Source organism: Eurosta solidaginis, chromosome 3 (assembly GCF_040869045.1).
Source record: "Eurosta solidaginis isolate ZX-2024a chromosome 3, ASM4086904v1, whole genome shotgun sequence".
In the NCBI taxonomy this organism is placed as follows: Eukaryota; Metazoa; Arthropoda; class Insecta; order Diptera; family Tephritidae; genus Eurosta; species Eurosta solidaginis.
Genome location: NC_090321.1, coordinates 132,412,585 through 132,437,800, shown reverse-complemented (window position 1 = coordinate 132,437,800; position 25,216 = coordinate 132,412,585). Strand labels below are relative to the sequence as shown.

At 41.0% G+C, this 25,216-nt stretch overlaps 1 protein-coding gene across 1 annotated transcript in view; it reads left to right on the top strand.

The window, feature by feature from the left end:
- The first annotated feature begins 1,729 nt into the window (after positions 1–1,729).
- Positions 1,730–25,216, top strand: part of shot (dystonin-like protein short stop) — a 1,374,398-nt gene continuing 1,350,911 nt past the window's right edge. Inside the window, exons 1-2 of the mRNA XM_067773043.1 lie at positions 1,730–2,591; positions 3,004–3,650. Coding sequence (XP_067629144.1) covers positions 3,302–3,650 — 349 coding nt within the window. The 5' untranslated portion in view covers positions 1,730–2,591; positions 3,004–3,301. The remainder of the gene's footprint in view (positions 2,592–3,003; positions 3,651–25,216) is intronic.

Genomic DNA, 25,216 nt, shown 5'->3' with positions numbered 1-25,216 from the left:
TAAACGGCAAAAGTATAAAACATACCTAAATACATAAAAAAAGGGTTACATTAAGGTGTAGCAAAAAGAGAAAAAATTAAAAATCCAAATTGAATAACATAAAAGTGAAGGAAGAATGAAACATAAAAACGCTATATATACAAGAGACAAAAAAAAAGGAAAACAATTATTTAAAAATATTAATAAGTTGAACAAAATATATACAAACACAGATAGACAAAAACTTGTGTACCTAAAAACACAAAAGAAAGATAAAAATTGTTCCTTAAAATAAAAAACAAATACCTACTCATATACAGAAAAAAAATTAGGGTGAAGTTGAAAAAGGTTTTGTGGAAAAAATATAATTTTGAGAAAAAGAAAATTTTCGAAAAATCGCAAAAGAAAAGATATAAGGTGAAATAAAAAAAAAAAAAAGTACGGACCCCAAATCTAAAATCCCCATATTTATATAGCCCTCCGATCTAAAGATCCGGACCCTGGGTATATAACCCACATCAAAAAGCCTAATCGGTAAAATATTTCATTTGCTTACTCACTGTTACCAACAGGTACAGTCCCTTCAAAAAACCCATATAAATTTTTTAACAAATAAATTTGCATTCCCGTACCAACGGAAAATCCACTGCCCGGTTCTATATGGGACACGTCAATGAATCTTCCGCCGTACTGCAGCCAGTTAAAACTATTACAGGTGCCTACATTACAGAGCCGTAGAAAGATGCTTAATGTCGTAAAACTCTTAAGAGGGATGATAGCTAGTCCATTTTTGCCTGTCGAAATTAAGTTCAATGTGCTAGTTAGACCGTCTAGATATTTTCAACAACTGCATTAATTACATGCAGATCAAACTTCGAAATGCATGACCCACTCCCTGGCATTTATCGTGATTTCAATAATCACTGCAAAAACTTAGATGCTTGCGACCCGATTTTCAGAATTAAAAAGTATCTGCGTATTACGTTAAATATGTAAGGTGTAACCCCCTATACCTCTGTACGTCTTTTAGACTTTTAATTTGAATAATTTAATAAGTATACAGTATATTTTTGTAATATGTATTTAAGTCGCCAAGACTTTTTTTTTTTAATCAACTCCTTGTATTATGTAATTATTATTATTTTGTTTTGTTTTGATGTATTTTGCCTATCTGTGGGGACTGTGTCCTGAAGATATATATACATAAATAAATAAATTTCTCGAACTTTTTTCAAAACAATCCACAAATAAAAGTAAAATCCGGACTTTATTTTACAAGTGCGAACATAAAAGTTAAATCCGGACTAAAAAACCGACTCTTTAGCTATGGAACAGCTAATCCAAATGAAACGAAATCTTTTTACCAATGGATTTTTTAAATGTCTAGATTTGAAACCTATATGGCCAGTTGAAAGTCTTTGTTACTCATACCATAGTACTAGACTTACATATATTTTTCCATGGTAAACTTGCACCTGTTTTTCCGCCATAAAATTTGCTCAAATAGGGATCTTACCTTGAAATTCGATACTCTGCTTTCTGTTGAAACCAGAGGGATTCTGTATGAAAAAAATCGTTTCATTTGGATGAGCCGTTCCATAATTATAGAGCCGGTCCTTTAGTCTGTCCTTAAAAAAAAAGGAATTAACTTTATTATAAAAGTAATAAAGGTTTGGGTCCCTGTTTTGAACGGCGATAATGTCAGCAAAAAAGTTGTGTCCATATTTTTATTTCACGCCAAATATAAACTCGCAAATTTTAATGCAATTCTTTCATTAAATTGACACTTTCTAAAATCTTCCCAGAAATAGAGAACAACTTCAATTTTTTAGCTAAGCAGCTTATAAGAATGGATTATCATTTCACATTTTTACTTTACGAATTTAACCGATCAGCCGATAGACTTTGCCAGTACGGGGTTTCACTCTTAATTAAAATTATATTCTCTTTTCTTATTCGCTTAGTTTCTGCTGATATTGGATTACTTACTGACAACTTTTTTCTCCTACCATACACAACAACCAAATATTTACTCTATATCAGAGTCTAAAAGCGACTGCTACCAAGCAAGATTACATGTTCTCTCCATACAAGTTGTATTGATACAACTCATATCTTAACTGATATTAAACTGTATAATCAACGTTCGTTTTTATTTTCTACTCAGTACGGAACGAACTGCCCTGTCTGTCGCACGTTTGTTGAAAAATTAAGAAGTTTTTATTTTTGTACATAAATCAACGATATTGTGAATTTAAATAAAACTACTATTTTTTTTGGGTGAAAATAAAGTGCTAAAAAGTTTTAAAGTTCAAAATAAAAAAACTTCCGTATCAGTTTTTTCATAATAAGTGATAAATTGAATTGTACATTTATGTGGATACGCTTAAACAAATTAAATTTCTAGCTCGTGTGTGTATAACAAAACAAAACCCACGTATCTAATTGGCATACGAGTATATGCATATGTACATTCGCACTGTAGAAACCTGTTGCATGTACCTACTTAACTTTATTTTGAACAACGTCGTTTCCATTTATATTTTATTGCTTGTTTGCTTGCCGCAGAGCAATTTTTCGTATATCGACGAAAACGTTTTCAGACAAAAAATGTATTACAGTATTGATAAATGTCTTACTCATTACATGGCATTCCCTTAAACACATACATTTTTATGCAACTTCAAATAGTTAAACAACACTTTAATTGATCTTTAACCTTAGCGTAATACTTATTAATTAAATAAATTTGTATAGCGTATATATATATATATATATATATATATATATATAAATGTTAAATGTTAAAATGTTAAATAAAATCTGGCTGTCTAGCCTTAATGTTAAATAAATACATGTACATACACAAATACTTACGCACATGAGCATATTCAAATTCATTCAGTAAATTATATATATTTATTTGAATGATCAATAAGAGTGTTAGCTTCGTATTTTTCCCCTGATCATTACCTTGTAAATCATATAATGCATACATATTTACTTTGTAAATATCTTTTTCAGATAACTCGTTATAGTATTTAAACAAATTCAACGAAATCTGAAAAAAATGCCTTTCTTAGATTCTGTTTCTTCGTCATAACATAACAAATTTTTCTTAAAAATACCACTTTGAAATAACATCATAAACCCACATACTCAAAGACAGTTGCTTGCAGCCATACAAGCAAGACCGAGTATACATTTGAGTTTACATATATAAATATAGCAAAAATTATAATGCCAAAATTAGTGAATATACATGCTACTCTTTAGCATATCCTAAAGCCGATTAAAGTGTATAGCTGTGGCAAATTTAGAAATGACATCCCACGCTTACTATAAAGAGCGACTGGGTTTCGATCCCAATGACATAAATAATGAGCCGCCAATTGCGTCATCAGCTCAGGTGCGGACAAACTCGAAACACCAACACTCTGACATCCCACACAACCAACAATACGCCAGCTCACAAAAACATGGTCAGCAAAGCGCTGCTTATTATTCTCAGCATACAGTACAAATACCTGTTTCACAAGAAAAAACAAGAGTCGGTGATATTGATTCCAATGTGGAAACAAGTCCAGCAAAAAAAGCTAAACGTTCCAATATATCCTCGCAACAATCTGCACATGTTGGGGGCTATGAAGACGCTTTGACTCAATTTAAAGGTAAAATTTAGGTCTGAAAAAATTTAAAACATTAATTTAGATATGTATGGGAATTTGCTACGTTATGGACGGACGTTCCTCTCAGAGACACTTTTATATTAAATCTGAAATCATCTTTGGAATGAATGTCATTTGATTGTTATAAGAGTACATAATAACCACATATTTTATACTAATTAAGATTGTGCCGGATAACCAGATATATATGTAGATAAAAATTTACAATACGCCGAGCTCCTGATTTCTATAAAAAAATATTTATTTCAAATATTTTTTGGTTTTGAACAATGTTATTCATATTTTAAACACAAACAAATTATCAACATTTTCTAATGATTTATCTAAGCCAAATTTTACCACAAACTTGGCCATAGCAATGAAAAAGGCTTGTCATACAACGTCAAATGCGTATGCCGTCCGTTTTGACTACCAAGTGACAATTAAATAGACCATTAAGTGAAAACGGCAATTGATTCAAATTTCATTTGCCAACATGTTGGCAATTTATTTTCGTTTGCCGGCTGGCGTCCCATCAATAAATAATGCGACGAAATTAAATGAACTCAACAGTTTAGCTTGGGTTACGACCACGAACTGCCTTGACTTAAATTCTAAACTGTTTCAGCATACTTTGTCCAACCTGAATAATTTTGTCACTTTTAAACCAGGAACACTATGATGGACATGTAAGAATTGAAGGAGATAATGGTCAGCGCAAAGCATTTATCAAACACCATAAGCATGTCTCATCAACTGGGTGTGAAATCCTGCCGTCACCGCCACCGCCATCTGTATTTAATAACCTTATCGGCATGTAAGAATTGAAGTAGATAATGGTCAGCGCAAAAAGATAATGGATAACCCAGCGGGTTAAGGGGTTAGAATATACCCGCGGTAGGTATGCTTGTAGTAAGAGGAGACTAAAATACCAAATAGATTTAAGGGGTTGCCAGCGCAATATATAGCTTCTCCAACCCATCACCTATCCGTGGCGAACTCCTCACGGACCTAGGAGGTGGGAGGGCGGGATGGCCTAGAAGGTCGCATGTGGTCATAACAAATCGTTCCCGAGATGGTCGGGCTTGGTGCCGGAACGTACCGGATCTGCATACGGCAAAGGACCACGAACATCGATAACACTCCCCAAGGCGATCGAGGATTGTCCTTATCGCTTCAACAACAACAGGAACACTATGATTAATATGAAATATTTGAGATCAGGGCCCGTGTCGTGTTAAACAATGAAAACCCAATTTCAATCAAATGATAAATATGAATCTGTCAAGCTTTTCATAAAAATGATAACAAATTAATCTAATAAGTACTTACAGCCTATACTTTACGTACTAACTCAATCGTAATCACCATTTGAGTGCTATTGCGATTTAAAAAAATTTAATTCGATCACGTATCGTATAACACGATACGGCCCAGATTCGAGAGAAAATAATCACAAGCTATACAATTTAGCTTTAGTCTAGTTATTTCATTTTTAAAAGAAGGGGTATTTTACAAGGGATTTGATGGAAAAAAAATTCAGCCCAATTCTAACCAAAAATTCCTTGCGAGTTTTTTTTTCCCTTCTCCGTATTCTAAATAAAAATTCCTTGTGAGTTTTTTCTCTTCTCCCTTTCCTCTTATTCTCAACAATGTTCGAAAAAGGGGAAAGCGATTATGGGAGAAAAGTAGGTATTATATATTTCTTAGGAGTTGTTTCACTTATTAAATTAAAGCGAATGCATCAAAATAGTTAAAGTAAATTTATTCTTTTAAGAAGGAACACTTATTTGTACAAATTTGTGCTAAACTATGTACATTCTACCACAATATTCTTTATTTTAGGTCGAAAAGTATATCATAAGCAACAGAAAAGCTCTTGGTATATTTGATGCATCCATCCATAATTTGTACTAGGCGTGCTAATGTAAAGACAGAATGTCTCAAATTGTGCGAGAGCGTGAAAATGGGATAAAACTGAAATTGGCCAAGAAAGCATATACAAGACAATAGCCCAATGGTTAGGCGATTGTGATTTCAGCAGTTTGACCTCGGTTCGATCCCCGGTAAAACCTGTTGAAATAATAAACATTACGAAATTGCCGACGATGATGACATGGCGGGTTTCGAAATGGTACCATCGCATTATGCCAGTAAATGTTTCCTTCTTTTCAGTTTCTCCTAATAAAATTAATCATAATTGAATAACAATTACCATTTACCGGTGTTAAGCTCATTAATTCTTAAAAATCATAATGTATTTTTTTCACTCAGCTGTGTGGTAGTGAAAGAATAATATGACTGCAATGCAGTTTTTAGTCAAAGGCAGGTCGCTCTCTCGCAATACGGCATCTTTTGGCAATTTTGGCCGCTTTTCCGGCGAGCTGACAAAATTAACTTATTAAAATCACGTGCCTATTGGCGGACATCAGTCGGTATTGGGTATACTTTATAGCAGAAACATAATTATTATAATAAATATTTTTAAAAGTGCAAAAATAATACTTCATTTCAAAGTTTTTTCTAGTCAAAAAACTATTACTTTGCTTTAAGAACAACAAAAAAAAATCTAGGTTCTATGTACCAAGGGCTGGGATCGCAGTGTAACCCCATTAAAATTATTGCATTCCTCCCATAACCTGCAGCCTTCCAGCAGATCCTTGTTGCGGGAGTGCGCCATATTCTCCTGCTCCTGGAAGGTATCGAACACAATCCGGGCCAGTACCTGATACCGGTCCAGAGAAATGGTTTTCCTGCATGTGCTGGAAAATAATCCTTTTAGACCGATCACACTCTTGCGTCACGTGTAAGGGATGGTTACATCGCATCCACCCCACGTCGCCACCAGCTCATACGGCCCCTGTCACCGTCTTCTCCCCCTCTATCCGGCACAAACACGAGTAGGTGAGGGAAACAGACTCTTAGTCCCTACCACCTTGTGCACCCTTTGCCAGCACAGAGTATATATGCTTGCGACATCTGCCCAATACAGTTCCTGCCTTGGACGGTGCCACTTCCCGAGATGTTCTGGTCTCAGCGGCGGCAACCCCCCGACGGGTTTCATCGCGCTTTGTTCCTCCGCAAACTCTAAAAGAACAGGGTACTCCGATGCTTACTCTGGCGGGCCAATACACCTGCTGCCATTCTGCTTCCCTATGTCTCTGCAAACTTGCGTCTTGCCAATCATCAGCATGGATTTCGAAAACTTCATAGCACGCGAAAGCATCGCGAAATATATACGAATAGGCAAGTCAAACTTTAATTGGACCAAACCAAAGTGCAGGAACCTTTTTTAAACACTTTTTTAAGTCTATTCGAATGGATAGCGTAGAAGGGATTCCAAACTATGGCCGCATATTCCAGTTTCGATCTAACAAAAGCATAATAAAATATTTTTTTTTTTTGCGTAGGGATCTCTAAAGTCACGACTATTCCGTTTTATAAAGGCAAGAGCGGCATAAGCCTTAGGTATAATAAAGTTAAGATGCTCTGTAAAAGAGAAGTTGAAATCGAACACAACACCAAGATCTTTAATTTTGGTAAGAGAATTTAATTGAAGGGGCGTTCGCGTTATGTGGTAAGTTACGAAGCAATTGTCAACGTTTAGAACTAACTTATTTCATCTACACCAGTCGTCGAAACAGTTAAGCTCATGTTGAATAACTTCAATATCAGTGTATCTTTTTACCATCATGAATGTCTTCCAGTCGTCAGCATAGAAAAGATGATGACATAACTTGAAACAAGAACTGGCATCATTAATAAATATTAAAAATAATAAAGGCCTCAGTATACTACCATGAGGTACCCCCGAAGTAGCAATGTAAGGAGGTGGTCTCGCATCGTTAACAACAACAAAATTAACCCTATTGCAAGATAAGATTTGATCCAATCGAGAAACTGATTATGCACACCCAGCGAGGATAACTTACTCAGTAGCAAATTATGACTAACTCTATCAAATGCTTTTGATATATTAGTGTAGATAGCATCAACCCGACCCCCCTTAATAAACGACGAAATGCAATAATTCGAAAATACCAAGAGGTTAGTAACTGTTGACCTACCACGTACAAAACCATGTTGTGAGAGAGGAATATACGGTTTAAACGCAAAGGCGAGCTTACTACTTACAATACTCTCAAATACTTTAGTAAAATTAGATAGCTTGGAAATTGGGCGATAGTTTGAAATATCACATTTATCACCTGCTTTAAGTATCGGGGTGACAAATGCTACCTTCATTTAAAAATATGCCTAACTTAAGTGAAAGATTGATCTGGTAACCTTGCCGTGCGCGGACGTGTTTTTGATCGCTCTTCGAATTGTTATTCTTTTTACTTTGTAAACAAGTTTTGTCTTTTATAAATATTCATTAATATAATAGAAAACAGTTTATAAGTTTAATTTCGTATTAAATCTTTACACAGTGCAATATACATAGTGGCTTTTTGTGCAATTTAAACATTCAGTCTGTGTGTTCATATATCATAGATTTTCACAAAAATTTGTGATAACTGCATACCTTTTTGTTGGTAGCTGCTATTAGCAAGTCATTGTGTGCCCTTTTTGCTTTCTGTTGTGTTCGCTGCTAGCTATACGCTGTCTTGCGATTTGCATCCAGTGCTCCAAAATAACTCTCGCCCATATTTTTTGAACAGCTGTTCAATTTATCCTATACTTATAGTTTCTTTTTCCTATTTTTCTTTTGGGTTTGTTTAACTTTGCAATTATGTTGGATTGCTGTGTCAAGAAGTGCACCAATCAAAAGAAAATTTCCCGTGGTGATACATATGTTTGTTGTTGGCTCTGTGATAATATGGCTCATGTTATCTGTGCCGGTTTCTCTCACATAGGTGGTCGGGTGTTTGACCTAATATCCAGCAAAATTGGACTGAACTGGACATGTCAAGATTGTCGTTCCGTAGAAAATGACATGCGAGCTTTTATGAGGCAAACTCAGAAAGAGTTCAACAACATTTTGATTGGGTTTCGTGACCTTAACGAAAGATTCAAAACGATGGAGGCTCACTTTAAAAAATTGAAAGTGATATCTGAATCCCCAAAACGTAAGAAATGTATGCCCAACAATGACTCCAACTTGTCTTCGAGTCAGGGGCACAGCTGCCCTCCTACGAATGTCCCTTCAACCGCGTTGACTGATACGAAGAGGCTTACCAAAGACGTTATGAACAATGCAGCTCAGGAATCTCCACAAGGCTGTGTCGAAACTTCCAGAGAGACGATCTCTGGCAAATTAAACGATGCACGAACTAATAGTGGTACCTTTGCGGCTGTTTGTTCTACGTCACCAATGTTGATTCCGCTGGACTCCCCAATTCATCCTACACCTCCACCGGTATCTTTAGCTCCAACAATAACAGTTACCGATACTGGGGTTGTTGCTTGCGATACAAGTGTACCTAAAAAAATAGTACTTCTTTGACGGGCTCGATAACCAACGCTAGGTCAAGCAATGCGTTTTCTGTCAACTGTTCTATAACGGCCGCACCTTCCAAGCTCTCTGGTGCGCTATCCGCTACTCCTTTGCAGGAGACTGCCGTGCCACCTCGTAGGGCTGTATTTGTGTCCGAATTACACGCCTCGCTTACCGAAAATGATATTGCTCATTACGTTTGCTCTAAACTTGGTGTTGCACCCACTAGTAACATCAATGTGTATAAATTTAACTTTAAATATGAGAGATACATCTCATTTAAAATATCCCTTTCAGATGAATATTTCGATAAGGTACTTGATTAATCTTTTTGGCCTAAGCATACTGTCGTTCACTTGTTCGCAAGAAAGGCGAGGGCCGAACCTGTTTTATTACAGCCAAAAAACGGTATGACGGACACAGTAATAACAACACAATGGTAATTGCTGATCTGTCCCGTCTTCTCATTAATTACCAAAATGTTCGTGGTTTACGATCAAAACTTGTTCCATTCTTCCTTAATTCTTTCAACTTTTGTGCACAAGTTGTAGCTTTTACGGAGACCTGGCTAAAGCCTGATAATTACAATTCTGAGGTTTTTTCAAATAAATATGCTGTTTATCGGCGTGATCGCATCTCTAGAGCGGGAGGTGTCCTTATTGCTGTTGAATCTAACCTATCATCTGAGTTGATTTCGCTGGACAATATCTCTCATATCGAATTCGTAGCAGTTAGGCTTTCATTCGGTAGCTATAGCGTAATTGTTTGTTGTTCGTATATACCACCTCGTTCGGATATGGATGTTTGTGCTAGTCATAGCTCGGCCATCTGCGATTTGCATTCGCAGTTGGGAGATAACGATCGACTTGTTGTTGTTGGTGACTTTAACTTGCCAACAGTTAGTTGGGTTAATATAAGTGATTCAAACTTTTTAACTCCCACTGCTCAACATGAGTTTCTCAATTGCTTGTTAGACTCATCTCTTTTACAGATTAACAATGTTCCAAATAGTGGAAATAAAATGCTGGATTTAGTATTTGTGGATGCCTCGGTGGGTACTGCCTTTACGCAAATACCACCTTTATCCCTTCCAGAAGACCCTCTTCACCCTACGCTAGAGATATCACTTGATATCAGCCTACCCCGTAGGATTCAAGTACAGTCTCGTCCCCGATCTAGATGCTTCTACAAAGCGAATTTCATTATGCTCAATGATCTGTTGGCTTCCCATGATTGGTCGGATCTCTTTGCTTGCACTGATGTCGATTCGGCTATCTCTATATTTTACAGTACGCTTGATGGCTTCTTTGATACCTGCATTCCAACTCGCTATACCCTATGTTCGAATAAGCCCCCTTGGTTTTCAAGGCAACTTATCAGACTTAATAACATTAAATCTAGGCTTTATAAGAGATTCAAGAACTCTGGAGCATCTGCAGACCTCTCTAAATATCTAATAGCTCGTTCTAAATTTCACTGTCTTAATCAGGTTTGTTATAAAAATCACTTGAGTTGTTGTAAAGCCCAATTTTTTTAAAATCCAAAAAAGTTTTACAGTATCGTAAATTCAAAGCGGAAAACTTCTGGATATCCTTCCTTATTAACCTTTGGATGTAAAAAAGCTTGCACTGATGACGACGTTGCTGAACTATTTTCTGAGTTCTTTAAGTCCACGTATTCATCCAGTGGTTTTCATTCCGGTCAATATCCCTATCGCTTAGATAGCTCGAATTTCATTAGGAATCCTGCTATTGATGGTAATATTGTTCTTCAGAGTCTTCAATCTTTGAAGCCCACCTTTTCTCCGGGACCGGACGGTGTTCCTAGTTGCGTGCTTAGGTACTGCGCCGAAAACATGTATGAGCCTATTTTAAAATTATTTGAGCTATCTCTGGGATCTGCGTCATTCCCGGCACTTTGGAAACAGTCTTTTTTATACCCCTGCATAAAAAGGTAATAGGTCAAAAGTATTTTATCTCCATGCCAACGCGGTTTCATTCGTCAAAGGTCAACCACTACAAATTTGCTTGTATTCACCTCTATGGTTATGGAAGGATTTTTAGCGAACAAGCAAACGGATGTCATCTACACGGACTTCAGCAAAGCATTTGATACCGTCAACCATGAGTTACTTATTCATAAGCTTGATTTACTGGGCTTTCCGTTTCACCTATTAATGTGGCTGAAAAACTATCTTTCTAACCGGACCCAAAAAGTCCTGTTCAAGTGCAATCTGTCGGAATCGTTCGGAGTTTCTTCCGGCGTACCCAAGGGAAGTCATCTAGGCCCTTTGCTCTTTGCCCTTTTCATTAAAGACTTGCCACAGACAATATTATATTCCCATACTATAATGTATGCGGATGATGTAAAACTTTGCTGCACTTACTGTCCTACCGATTTGAGTTCCTTGGATCTTCTTCAGGCCGACTTGGACTCGTTCCAATGTTGATGCACAACAAATTTACTAGCTTTGAATTGCTCTAAATGTAAGCATATGACATTTCACCGAGTGAAGCCAGCATTGAAATCTTATGTAATAGATGGTACGCCTTTGGAGCGTATATCTATTGCAAATGATCTAGGTGTCCTTTTTGATCCGAAATTGAATTTTAACATGCATATTTCATCTATAGCCAACAAAGCGTTGGGTTTACTTGGATTTTTTAAAAGATCGGCTAAAGAGTTCGATGATCCGTACCTCACTTAGGTTCTTTACACATCGCTGGTTCGTCCAATACTCGAGTATTGCTCATGCGTTTGGTCCCCTGTTTCTCAAAAGCATATAAAGCGTTTTGAGTCAGTTCAAAAGCAATTTTTGATATTTGCATTGCGCGGCCTTAATTGGGACTCAAGTCTCCACCTTCCTCCATACACAAGTAGACTTCTTCTTATTAACTTACCCACTCTGGAAAATCGGAGAATATTACCGGGGGTATTGTTCATCCATAAGCTCATTATTGGAGAAATTGATTCTGCGGACCTTCTCAGCCGCTTGTTTTTTGCGGTTCCCCCTAGAGTATCCAGACACTACGATCCTTTCTATTTACCCCTTTGTTGACGAAACTTTGCTTAAAATAATCCTCTTCTTATCTGGTGCGCACACTACAATGACTTGTATAGCTGTATCAGTCTTGAATGTACTTTTGCCACTATACGTAATGCAATACTTGCCTATCTAATTTAAGAGATACAAGCTAATTTAATTTGCCGGCATTTTATTCCTTCCATAAAAAACAGGAACTATCTCGCTTAAGGATGGAGGAACATTTATCAACATGTATCATTAAGAAGGAACAAGACAGTACTGTGTTGATTGGAATCTGGTGCATTCCAACAACGTAAAAAACATGCTTTTTCATGAGTAACAGTATAAGATTTCGGCATAAGATCTTATTTCTGCTCATATTTCTTACTATTATTATATTCTGAAATTAAAGAGTAATGTTCATTAATATGTCTTTGTTTGTAATATAACATTGTTGAAATCTCGATATATCTTAAATTTTATCTTTTGAGTTGTATATTTATATATCTTTTATATTATGCAGTCGACCATAGTTTGTCGTCGACTTTAAATAATAAATAAATAAATAAATAAGCCTAAGGGCTAACAAATCGAATCTATGCATTGCTTAAGTACGAATGTGGATAGGCCATGAACGTGAACAAGCTTTGAATTTTTTAATCCAATTATGGCCTCGGAAATTGCCAGAGAGCCGAAATCTAAAGAATTTGATAAGTGAATACCTCTAAATTATCATCGGAAGAGTCAGCAACAAAAATTGACTTGAAAAAATCAGCAAACAAGTTTGCTGCCTCTTGTGAACCACCAGCGTTATTGATAAACTCCCAAAAAGCGTTTTAGAAAATTTGTTGTTTAAAACTAAACGTTTTTTCAAACTTTTATCTATAGTTGAATTTTTAATTATAAAGGTTCTCGATTATATTCGTTTTCACTTATATTCAAGACTAGCCTTTACCCGCGGCCCCGTCCGCAAGGAGAAAATTAAATATATGGGCTATTCACGTTAGCCTGCTTATCAAGTTATTTGTTTAAAAATTTGTTTCTGTCTAATGCATTTTATTTTTATAATTGAGTTCAAAAAAGAACTAAATGAGCTGATAACCTGATAATGATCCCGAAATTATCCAAAAAAAGCCACGAAATGACCCCGCCGCTATCGCGGACGGATCCCGAACACCATCCAGAAATGCCCAGGAAGGGTCTCCAAAATTTCCCGGAATAGTCCCAAAAAAACCCGAAATGATAACGACATGATTCTAGACTTATCCAGAGAACCACACAGAAATGATCCCTGAAGGGTACCAAAATGATCCCGAAATAGTCCCGAAAGAGTTCCGAAACGACCCTGAAGGGCTCCCGGACGGATTTCAAGAACCATCCAGAAAATATCCAGGAATGGTCCCTAAATTATCCCGACATGGTCCAGAAAAAGTTCCGAATTGACCCCGAGGGCATCCACGACGGATCGTGAAAACCATACAGAAATGAATCCGTAAGGGTCCCAAAATGATTCCGAAATAGTCCGGAATGACCTCGGTGGGATCCCGCACTGATCCAGAAATGATCCGGGAAGGGTCACAAAACTATCCCGAAAAAGTAACAAAAAATCCCGAAATGACTCCTACGGCGTCCCGGACGGATCCAGAAATGATCTCGGAAGGGTCCCCAAATGGTCCCGAAATGACCCTCATGGATCCGGCAAATCATCAAGTAATCATGGCAGATGGGTCCCCAAATGATCCCAAAATAATACAGAAAATGTCACGAAATGACCCTTTTAAGGGTCCCCAACTGATCCGGAAATAGTCCCGAAATTAACCTGATGGGTTCCCGTATAGATCCCGAAATCCATCCAGAAATAATGCCGCAAGGGTCCCCAAAGGATCCCGTATTAGCCCCGAAAAAATCCCGAAATGACCCCTACGGGATCACGGACGGATCCCGAAAACCATCCGTAAATTATCCCGAAATAGTGCCGAAATGACCCTGCCGGGATCTCGAACAGATCCCTAAATGACCCTGACGTGATCCCGGACAGATCCCAAAATCCATCCAGAAATAATCTTGGAACGGTCGCAAAATGATCCCGAAATAATCTCGGAAAAGTCCAGAAATTACCCTGATGGAATCCCGGGCGAATCCTGAAAACCATCCTTAAATGATCCCGAAAAAGTTCCGAAATGACCCTGACGTAATCCCGTACGGATACCGAAAACCATCCAGAAATGATGGCGAAAGGGTCCCCAAATGATCCCGTTTTAGTTGAGAAAAAGCCCCGAAATTTCCCCGACGGGATCCCGGACGGATCCCGAAAACCATCTAGAAAAGATGCCGGAAGGTACCCCAAATGATCCCGAAAAAGTCCTGAAGTGTGGTGCGACGGGATCCGGACGAATCCCGGATACTATCCAGAAAAGATGCCGGAAAGGTTCCCAAATGATCCGGCACTAGTTGAGAAAAAGTGTCGAAATGACCCCGACGGAATCCCGGACGGATCCCGAGAACCATCTAGAAATAATGTCGGAAGGTACCCCTAATTATCCCGAAAAAGTCCTGACCCCGACGGGATCCCGGACGGATACCGAAAACCGTCCAGATATGATGCCGGAAAGGTCCTCAAATGATCCTCCAATCGTCCGAAATGATCCTGATGGGATCCCGAAAACCATCCAGAAATGATGCCGAAAGGGTCCCCAAGTGATACCGTATTAGTCGAGAAAATCTCCCGAAATGACTTCGACGGGATGCCGGACGGATCCCGAAACCCATCCAGAAATGATGCCGGAAGGGACCCCAAATTATCCCTAAAAAGTCCCGAACGATTACCGAAAACCATCCAGAAATGATGCCGGAAAGGTCCTCAAATGATCACCTAATAGTCCCGGAATGATCCTGACGTAATCCCGTACGGATACCGAAAACCATCCAGAAATGATGGCGAAAAGGTCCCCAAATGATCCCGTTTTAGTTGAGAAAAAGTCCCGAAATTTCCCCGACGGGATCCGGACGGATCCCGAAAACCATCTAGAAAAGATGCCGGAAGGTACCCCAAATGATCCCGAAAAAGTCCTGAAGTGTCCCCGACGGGATCCCGGACGAATCTCGGATACTATCCGGAAAAGATGCCGGAAAGGTTCCCAAATGATCCCGAATTAGTTGAGAAAAAGTGTCGAAATGACCCCGACTGAATCCCGGACGGATCCCGAGAACCATCTAGAAATAATGCCGGGAGGTACCCCTAATTATCCCGAAAAAGTCCTGACCCCGACGGGATCCCGGACGGATACCGAAACCCGTCCAGATATGATGCCGGAAAGGTCCTCAAATGATCCTCCAATCGTCCGAAATGATCCTGACGGGATCCCGAAAACCATCCAGAAATGATGCCGAAAGGGTCCCCAAGTGATACCGTATTAGTCGAGAAAATCTCCCGAAATGACCCCGACGGGATCCCGGACGGATACCGAAAACCGTCCAGATATTATGCCGGAAAGGTCCTCAAATGATCCTCCAATCGTCCGAAATGATCCTGACGGGATCCCTAAAACCATCCAGAAATGATGCCGAAAGGGTCCCCAAATGATCCCGTATTAGTCGAGAAAAAGTCTCGAAATGACGCCGACGGGATCTCGAACGGATCCCGAAAACCGTCTAGAAATGATGCCGAAAGGGTCCCCAAATGATCCCGTATTAGTCGAGAAAAAGTCCCGCGATGACTCCGACGGGATCCCGGACGGATCCCGAAAACCATCTAGAAATGATCCCGGAAGGTACCCCAAATTATCCCGAAATGGCCCCGACGGGATTCCGGACGGATCCCGAAAACTATACAGAAATTATTAGCATTAGAGGATTAGCATTAAGGTGAAGCTAATTATAAAACCATGTTAATAAGGCAACGCACCTGGTTGGAGTGAATGAAGAGTTACATAGAAACATACAGGTAAAGCTAAGAAAAGCGTCCTAATAAAAACAATTGGAGGAGGGTGGATGACGGGAGAAGGGGAGGAGCACTGATCGTTTTTCCAAAATTATTTAGTTCTCGATCTGTATGTGCCAGATACCAAAAGCTATTGATTTAGGAGAAAATGTATATTGAGTTATAACAATTTATAGATTTTACACCAGAGGGGGAGAGAAGGGGGAGGAGGGGCGGAGGGTGTCACTGCTCACTTTGTAAGCCCTCGACTTATTTTACCTATTGAGTCTGTAATATTGGTGAAGGCTCGTATACATAAAGTTATAATGTGTAAAAATTATTAAAAAGTAATTGTTCGAAGGGGTCGTGGGAACCCCACCCTCCTTTTCAGGTTCGAAAAAAATTTCGCTAGTAGACTATTGTCTGTGTCCCAAATTTCATCAAAATCCGTGTAGCCGTTCTGACATGATTCAGTCACAAAGACGAACAAATATAATAATTAAATTATAACTGTGTTTCAAAAAATATATATATAGCTAGTAGATCCTTCTAGACTATTGGCTATATGCGTGCCAAATTTCATCCAAATCGGTCCAGCCATTCTTGCGTGATTGAGTCACAAGGACAAACGTCTGGACAAACATCCAGACATCCAAACTTTCCCATTTATAATATATACTAGCCTTTACCCGCGGCCCCGTCCGCAAGGAGAAAATGAAATATATGGGCTATTCACGTTAGCCTGCTTATCAAGTTATCTGTTTAAAAACATTTTCCTGTTTAATGCATTTTATTTTTGTAATTCAGTAAAAAAAAGAACTAAATAGCTGATAACCTGAAAGGATCCCCAAATGATCCCGAAATTATCCAGAAAAATCCACGAAATTACTTCGACGCTATCGTGGACGGATCCCGAAAACCATCTAGAAATGCCACGGAAGGGTCTCCAAAAGTTCCCGGAATAGTCCCAAAAAACCTGAAATGACAAAGACACGATTCCAGACTTATCCAAAGAACCATAAAGAAATGATGCCTGAAGGGTACCAAAATGATCCCGAAATAGTCCCGAAATGACCCTGACGGGCTCCCGGACGGTTCTCAAAAACCATCCAGAAAATATCCAGGAAGGGTCCCTAAATTATCCCGCCATAGTCCAGAAAAAGTTTCGAAATGACCCCGAGGGGATCCACGACGGATCGCAAAAACCATACAGAAATGATTCCGGAAGGGTCCCAAAATAATCCCCTATTAGTCCCGAAAAAGTCCTGAAATCACCCCGACGGAATCCCGGACGGATTCCGAAAACTATCCAGAAATGATGCCGGAAAGGTCCTCAAATGATCCCCTAATAGTCCCGAAATGACCCTGACGGGATCTCGAACGGATTCCTAAATTACCCTGACGGGATCCCGGACAGATCTCGAAATCCATCCAGAAATGATCTTGGAAGAGCCCCAAAATGATCCCGAAATAGTCTCGGAAAAGTTCAGAAATTACCCCGACGGGATCCCGGACGGATCCCAAAAACTATCCAGAAATGATGTCGGGAAGGTCCTCAAATGATCCCCTAATAGCCCCGAAATGACCGAAAACCATTCAGAAATTATGCCGGAAGGGACCCCAAATGATCCCGAATACCATACAGAAATAATGCCGGAAAATACCCCAAATGATCCCGGATGGATCCCGAAAACTATCCAGAAATGATGCCGGAAAGGTCCTCAAATGATCCAATAATAGTCCCGAAATGGCCCTGAAGGGATCCCGAAAATCATCCAGAAATGAAGCCGAAGGGTCCCCAAATGTTCCCGTATTATTAGTCGCGAAGAAGTCCCGAAATGACCCCGACGGATCCCGAAAACCATCTAGAAATGATAACGAAAGGTACACCAAATGATCCCAAAATAGTCCCGAATGGACCCCTACGGGATCGCGGACGGAACCCGAAAACCATTTAGAAATGATGCCAGAAGGTACCCCAAATGATCCCGAAATAGTCCCGAAATGACCCTAACGGGATCCCGGACGGAACCCGAAAACCATCCAGAAATGATGCCGAAATGGCCCCCAAATGATCCCGTATTAGTCGAGAAAAAGTCCAGAAATGACCCCGACGGGATCCCGGACGGATCCCGAAAATCATCTAGAAATGTTGCCGGAAGGTACCCCAAATGATCCCGTATTAGTCGAGAAAAATTCCCGACATGACCACGACGGGATCCCGGACGGATCCCGAAAACCATTTAGAAATGATGCCGGAAGGTACCCCAAATGATCCCGAAATGACCCTAACGGGATCCCGGACGGAACCCGAAAACCATCCAGAAATGATGCCGAAGGGGCCCCAAATGATCCCGAAGGAGCCCCAAATGATCCCGCATTAGTCGAGAAAAATTCCAGAAATGACCCCGACGGATCCCGAAAACCATCTAGAAATGTTGCCGGAAGGTGCCCCAAATGATCCCGAAATAGTCCCGAAATGACCCTGACGGGATCCCGGACGGAACCCGAAAACCATCCAGAAATGATGCCGAAAGGGCCCCCAAATGATCCCGTATTAGTCGAGAAAAAGTCCAGAAATGACCCCGACGGGATCCCGGACGGTTCCAGAAAACCATCTGAAATGATGCCGGAAGGTACCTCAAATGATCCCGTATTAGTCGAGAAAAAGTCCCAAAATGACCCTGGCGGGATCCCGAAAACCATCTAGAATTGATGCCGAAAAACTTCTAGACTATTGGCTATATGTGTGCCAAATTTCATCCAAATCCGTCCAGCCGTTCTTGCGTGATTGAGTCACACTGACAAACGTCTGGGCAAACATCCAAACATCCAAACTTTCCCATTTATAATATATACTAGCCTTTACCCGCGGCCCCGTTCGCAAGGAGAAAATAAAATATATGTGCTATTCACTTTAGCCTGCTTATCAAGTTATCTGTTTAAAAATTATTTTTGTCTAATGTATTTTATTTTTGTAATTTAGTAAAAAAAAGAACTAAATGAGAAGATAAGCTGAAAGGCACGCTTTCATGAATAGTACAATACAGTTCTTTCGAAAAAATACATATAAATTAAATTAATAGATATGAGAGAGGAGAAAGAATTACTACTCATAGAACAAAGGAGTGAAACTACAATTAGCTAAAACCAAAGAGAATTTTATAGATGAAAATAGTGTTGCTTTTTCGGGTATTTAGTTGGTTAAAATATTACAAAAAGTGTAATTATAGTTATAACAGTTCGTTACACGATTTATTTAAAAAAACTCAAAAATAGAAGGAAAAAGCTCTGTTAGAATGAAGATAAAACATACCGAATTTTAATTACGAATAATTAGCAGCAAATCCACGGCCATAAAAGCTCATAATTTAAAAAGGCATGTGTGCTGAACTACCGGTTGCGAAGAGACCTAAGATGATCCCGGAAGGGTCCCAAGATGATACTAAAATTCCCGGACAGGTCCCGAAAATCATCCAGAAATTAACCAGCAGGGGTCCCAAAATGATTCCGAAATAGTCCCGAAAAGTTGCAAAATAACCCTGATGGATCCCGAACTGATCCCGAAAGCCATCCAGAAATGGTGCCGAGAGGGTCCCCATATGATCCCGTAATAATACAGAAAAAGTTACGAAATGACCCCTAAAGGGTCCCCAAATGATCCAAAAATTCCCCAAATTACGCTGATAGGTTCCCGTATAGATCCCGAAATCCATCCACAGATGATGCCGGAAGGGTCGCTAAACGATCCCGTATTAGTCCCAAAAAGTCCCGAAATGACCCCGACGGGTTCCCAAACGGATCCCGAAAACCATCCACAAATAGTACCGAAAGGCTCCCCAAATCATCCCGTATTAGTCCCGAAAAAGTACAGGAATGGCCCCGACGGGATTCCTTCGGATCCCGAAAACCATCCAGAAATTATGCCGCAAGGGACACCAACTGGTCCCGGAAAAGTCACGAAATTACCCCGACGGGATCCCGGATGGATCCTGAAAACCATACAGAAATGATATCGGAAAATACCCCAAATGATCCCGAAATAGTTCCGAAAAAGTCCTGAAATGATCGCGACGGGATCCCGGACGGATCACGAAAACTATCCAGAAATGATGCCGGAATGGTCCTCAAATGATCCCCCAATAGTCCCGAAATGACCCTGACGGGATCCCGGACGGGTCCCGAAAACTATCCAGAAATGATGCCGAAAAGTTCCCCAAATGACCCCTAATAATCTCGAAATTACCCTGCTGGGATCCCGAACGGAGCCCGAAAACCATCCTGAAAAGTTGCCGAAAGGTTGGAAATGATCCCGAATTAGTCGATAAAAAGTCCCGAAATGACCACGATGGGATCCCGGACGCATCCCGAAAACCATCTAGAAATGATGCCGAAAAATACCCCAAATGATCCCGAAAACAGCCCGAAATGGCCACGACGGGATCCCGAAAACCATTAGAAATGATGCAGGAAGGTACCCCAAATGATCCCGAAAAAGTCTTAAAATGGCCCCGACGGGTCCCGGACGAATCCCGAAAACCATCCAGAAATAATGCCGGAAGGGACCCCAAATGATCCCGAAAAAGTCCCAAAATAAGCCCGTCGAGAGCCCCAAAGGATCCCGGAAACTATGCAGAAATGATACCGGAAAGATCCTTAAATGATCCCCTATTATTCGAGAAAAAGTCCTGAAATGAGCCCGACGGGATCCCGAACGAATCCCGAAAACCATCCAGGAATGATGCCGAAATGGTCCCTAAATCATCCCGTATTATGCGAGAAAAAGTCCCGAAATTACCCCGACGGGATAACGGACCGATCCCGAAAACCATGTGTAAATGATGCCGGAAGGTGCACCAAATGATCCCGAAATAGTCCCGAAATTAAACCGACAGGATCCCGGACGGATCCCGAAAACTATCCAGAAATGATGCCGAAATGGTCCCTAAATCATTCCGTATTATGCGAGAAAAAGTCCCGAAATTACCCCGACGGGATTCCGGACGGATACCGAAAACCATCCAGATAGGATGCCGGAAAGGTGCTCAAATGATCCCGTAATAGTCCCGAAATGGCCCCGACGGGATCCCGGACGGATCCCGAAAATCATCCAGAAATGATGCCGAAATGGTCCCTAAGTCATCCCGTATTATGCGAGAAAAAGTTCCGAAATTAACCCGACGGGATAACGGACCGATCCCGAAAACAATGTATAAATGATGCCGGAAGGTGCACCAAATGATCCCGAAATAGTCCCGAAATCACCCCGACAGGATCCCGGACGGATCCCTAAAACCATCGAGAAATGATGCCGGAAGGGACCCTAAAAATCCCGAAAAAGTCCCGAAATGACCCCGACGGGATCCCGGACGGATCGCGAAAACCATCCAGAAATAATGCCGGAAGGGACCCCAAATGATCCAGAAAAAGTCCCAAAATGACCCCGCCGAGAGCCCCAAAGGATCCCGGAAACTATGCAGAAATGATACCGGAAAGGTCCTCAAATGATCCCCTATTATTCGAGAAAAAGTCCCGAAATGAGACCGACGGGATCCCGGACGAATCCCGAAAACCATACAGAAATGATGCCGAAAAGGACCTCAAATGATTCCCTAATAGTCCCGAAATTACCCTGACGGGATCCCGGACGGATACTGAAAACCATTCAGTTGTGATCCCGGTAGGTACCCCAAATGATCGCGAAATAGTCCCGAATTGACCTCGTTGAGATCCCCGACAGATCTCGGAGACTATGCAGAAATGATGCCGGGAAGGTCTTCAAATGATCCCCTAATAGTCCCGAAATGATCCCTGACGGATCCCGAAAACCATCCAGAAATGATGCCGAAAGGGTCCCCAAACAATCCCGTATTAGTCGAGAAAAAGTCCCGAAATAACCCCGACGGTATCTCGGACGAACCCCGGAAAGTATGCAGAAATGAGCACGAAATAGTCCTGAAATGACCCCGTCGAGATCCCCAAAGGATACCGGAAACTATGCAGAAATGATACCGGAAAGGTCATCAAATGATCCCCTATTATTCCAGAAAAGTCCTGAAATGAGCCCGACGGGATCCCGGACGAATCCCGAAAACCATCCTGAAATGATGCTTAAAGGGACCTGAAATGATCGCCTAATAGTCCGGAAATTACCCTGACGGGATCCCGGACGGATACTGAAAACCATTCAGTTGTGATCCCGGTAGGTACCCCAAATGATCACGAAATAGTCCCGAATTGACCCCATCGAGATCCCCGACAGATCTCGGAAACTATGCAGAAATGATGCCGGGAAGGTCTTCAAATGATCCCCTAATAGTCCCGAAATGATCCCTGACGGATCCGGAAAACCATCCAGAAATGATGCCGAAAGGGTCCCCAAATAATCCCGTATTAGTCGAGAAAAAGTCCCGAAATGAACCTAACGAGATCCCGGACGGATCCCGAAAACCATCCAAAAATGATGCCGAAATGGTGTCCCAAATGATCCCGTATTAGTCGAGAAAAAGTCCCGAAATGACCCCGACGGTATCTCGGACGAACCCCGGAAACTATGCAGAAATGAGCACGAAATAGTCCCGAATTGACCCCGTCGAGATCCCCGACAGATCCCGAAAAATATCCAGAAGTGATGCCGGAAAGGTCCCCAAATGATCCCTAATAGTCCCGAAATGACCCCGACGTGATCCCGGGCGGATCTACAAAACCATATAGAAATGATGCCGGAAGGTACCCAAAATGAACCGAAAAAAGTCCTAAAATGACCCCCACGAGATCCCGGACAAATCCCGAAAACCATCCAGAAATGATGCCGAAATGACCCCGACGGGATACCGGACGGATCCCGAAAAATATACAGAAATGATCCCGGAAGTGTCCCAAAATGATCCCTAAACAATCCCGAAAATGTCCCGAAATGACCACAACGGGATCCCGGACGGATACCGAAAACCATCCAGAAATGATTCCGGAAGGGTCTCGATATGACCGTGACGGGATTACAAATAAGGTGAAACTAATTAATAATAAAAGCATATTAATTAGGCAGCAGGCGCGTTGAAGCAAATGAAGAGTTACAAACAAACATACCGGCAAAGCTAATAAAAGCGTGCTAATAAAAACAATTGATGGTGGGAGGACGGCGGGAGGAGACGGAGAGCACCACCGATCGTTTTTCCAAAACTGTTTAGATCTCGATCTGTATGAGCCAGATACCAAAAATTGTTGATTTAGGAGAACATTTATATTGAGTTATAAAAATTTATAGATTTTGCACCAGAGGTTGAAGGGGGAAGGGGGGTGAGGAGACGGAGGGTGTCACTGCTCACTTTGTAAGCCCTCGACTTATTTGGCCTATTGAGTTTGTAATATTGGTGAAGGCAGTAAACGTAAAGTTATAAGGTGTAAAAATTATTAAAAAGTAATTGTTCGAAGGGTCGTGAGACCGCCGCCCTTTTCCATTTTCGAAAAAATTTCGCCAGAAGACTATTGTCTATCTGTGTCCCAAATTTCATCAAGATCCGTGAAGACGTTCTGGCGTGATTCAGTCACAAAGACGAAAAAATACAATAATTAAAATATAACTTTTCCTAGGGGGCGGGGACCTCCCCCCCCCCCTTTTTAATAAAATATAGCTAGTAGATCCTTCTAGACTATTGGCTATATGTTTGCCAAATTTCATCCAAATCGGTGCAGCGGTTCTTGTGTGATTGAGTCACAAAGGCAAACGTCTGGACAAACATCCAAACTTTCCCATTTATAATATATACTAGCCTTTACCCGCGGCCCCGTCCGCAAGGAGAAAATTAAATATATGGGATATTCACGTTAGCCTGCTTATCAAGTTATCTGTTTAAAAAGATGTTTCTGTCTAATACATTTTATTTTTGTAATTGAGTAAAAAAAGAACTAAATGAGCTGATAACCTGATAGGATCCCCAAATGATCGCGAAATTATCCAGAAAAATCCACGAAATGACCCCGACGCTATCGCGGACAGATCCCGAAAACCATCTAGAAATGCCACGGAAGGGTCTCCAAAAGTTCCCGGAATAGTCCCAAAAAACCCGAAATGACAACGATACGATTCTAGACTTATCCAGAGAACCACAAAGAAATGATGCCTGAAGGGTACCAAAATGATCCCGAAATAGTCCCGAAAAAGTTCAGAAATGACCCTGACGGGCTCCCGGACTGTTCTCAAAAACCATCCAGAAAATATCCAGGAAGGGTCCTTAGGAGATCCACGACGGATCGCGAAAACCATACAGAAATGATTCCGGAAGGGTCCCAAAATGATCCCGTATTAGTCCCGAAAAGTCCTGAAATGACCCCGACGGGATCCCATGCGGATTCCGAAAACTATCCAGAAATGATGCCGGAATGTCCTCAAATGATCCCCTTATAATCCCGAAATTACCGAAAACCATTCAGAAATTATGCCGAAAGGGTCCCCAAATGATCCGATACCAGTCGATAAAAAGTCCCGAAATAACCCCGACGGGATACCGGACGGATCCTCAAAATCATATAGAAATGATGCCGGAAGGTACCCCAAATGATCCCGAAATGACCCTGGCAGGATCCCGTACGGATCCCGAAAACCATCCAGAAATGATGCCGAAAGGGTCCTCAAACCATCCCGTATTAGTCGAGGAAAAGTCCTGAATTGACCCCGTCTGGATCCCGGATGGATCCTCAAAACCATATAGAAATGATGCCGAAAGGTACCCCAAATGATCCCGAAATAGTCCCGAAATGACCCTGGCAGGATCCCGTACGGATCCCGAAAACCATCCAGAAATAATGCCGAAAGGGTCCCCAAATCATCCCGTATTAGTCGAGAAAAAGTCCTGAATTGACCCCGTCGGGATCCCGGATGGATCCCGAAAACTATCCAGAAATGATGCCGGAAGGTATCCCGAAATAGTCCCGAAATGACCCTGACGGGATCCCGGACGGATCCCTAAAACCATCTAGAAATGGTGCCGGAAGGTACCTCAAATGATCCCGAAATAGTACCGAAATGACCCCGAAATAGTACCGAAATGACCCCGACGGGATCCCGGACGGATCCCGAAAACCATCTAGAAATGATGCCGGAAGGTACGCCAAATGATCCCGAAATAGTCCCGAAATGACCCCGACGGGATACCGGACGGACCCCGAAAACCATCCAGAAATGATGC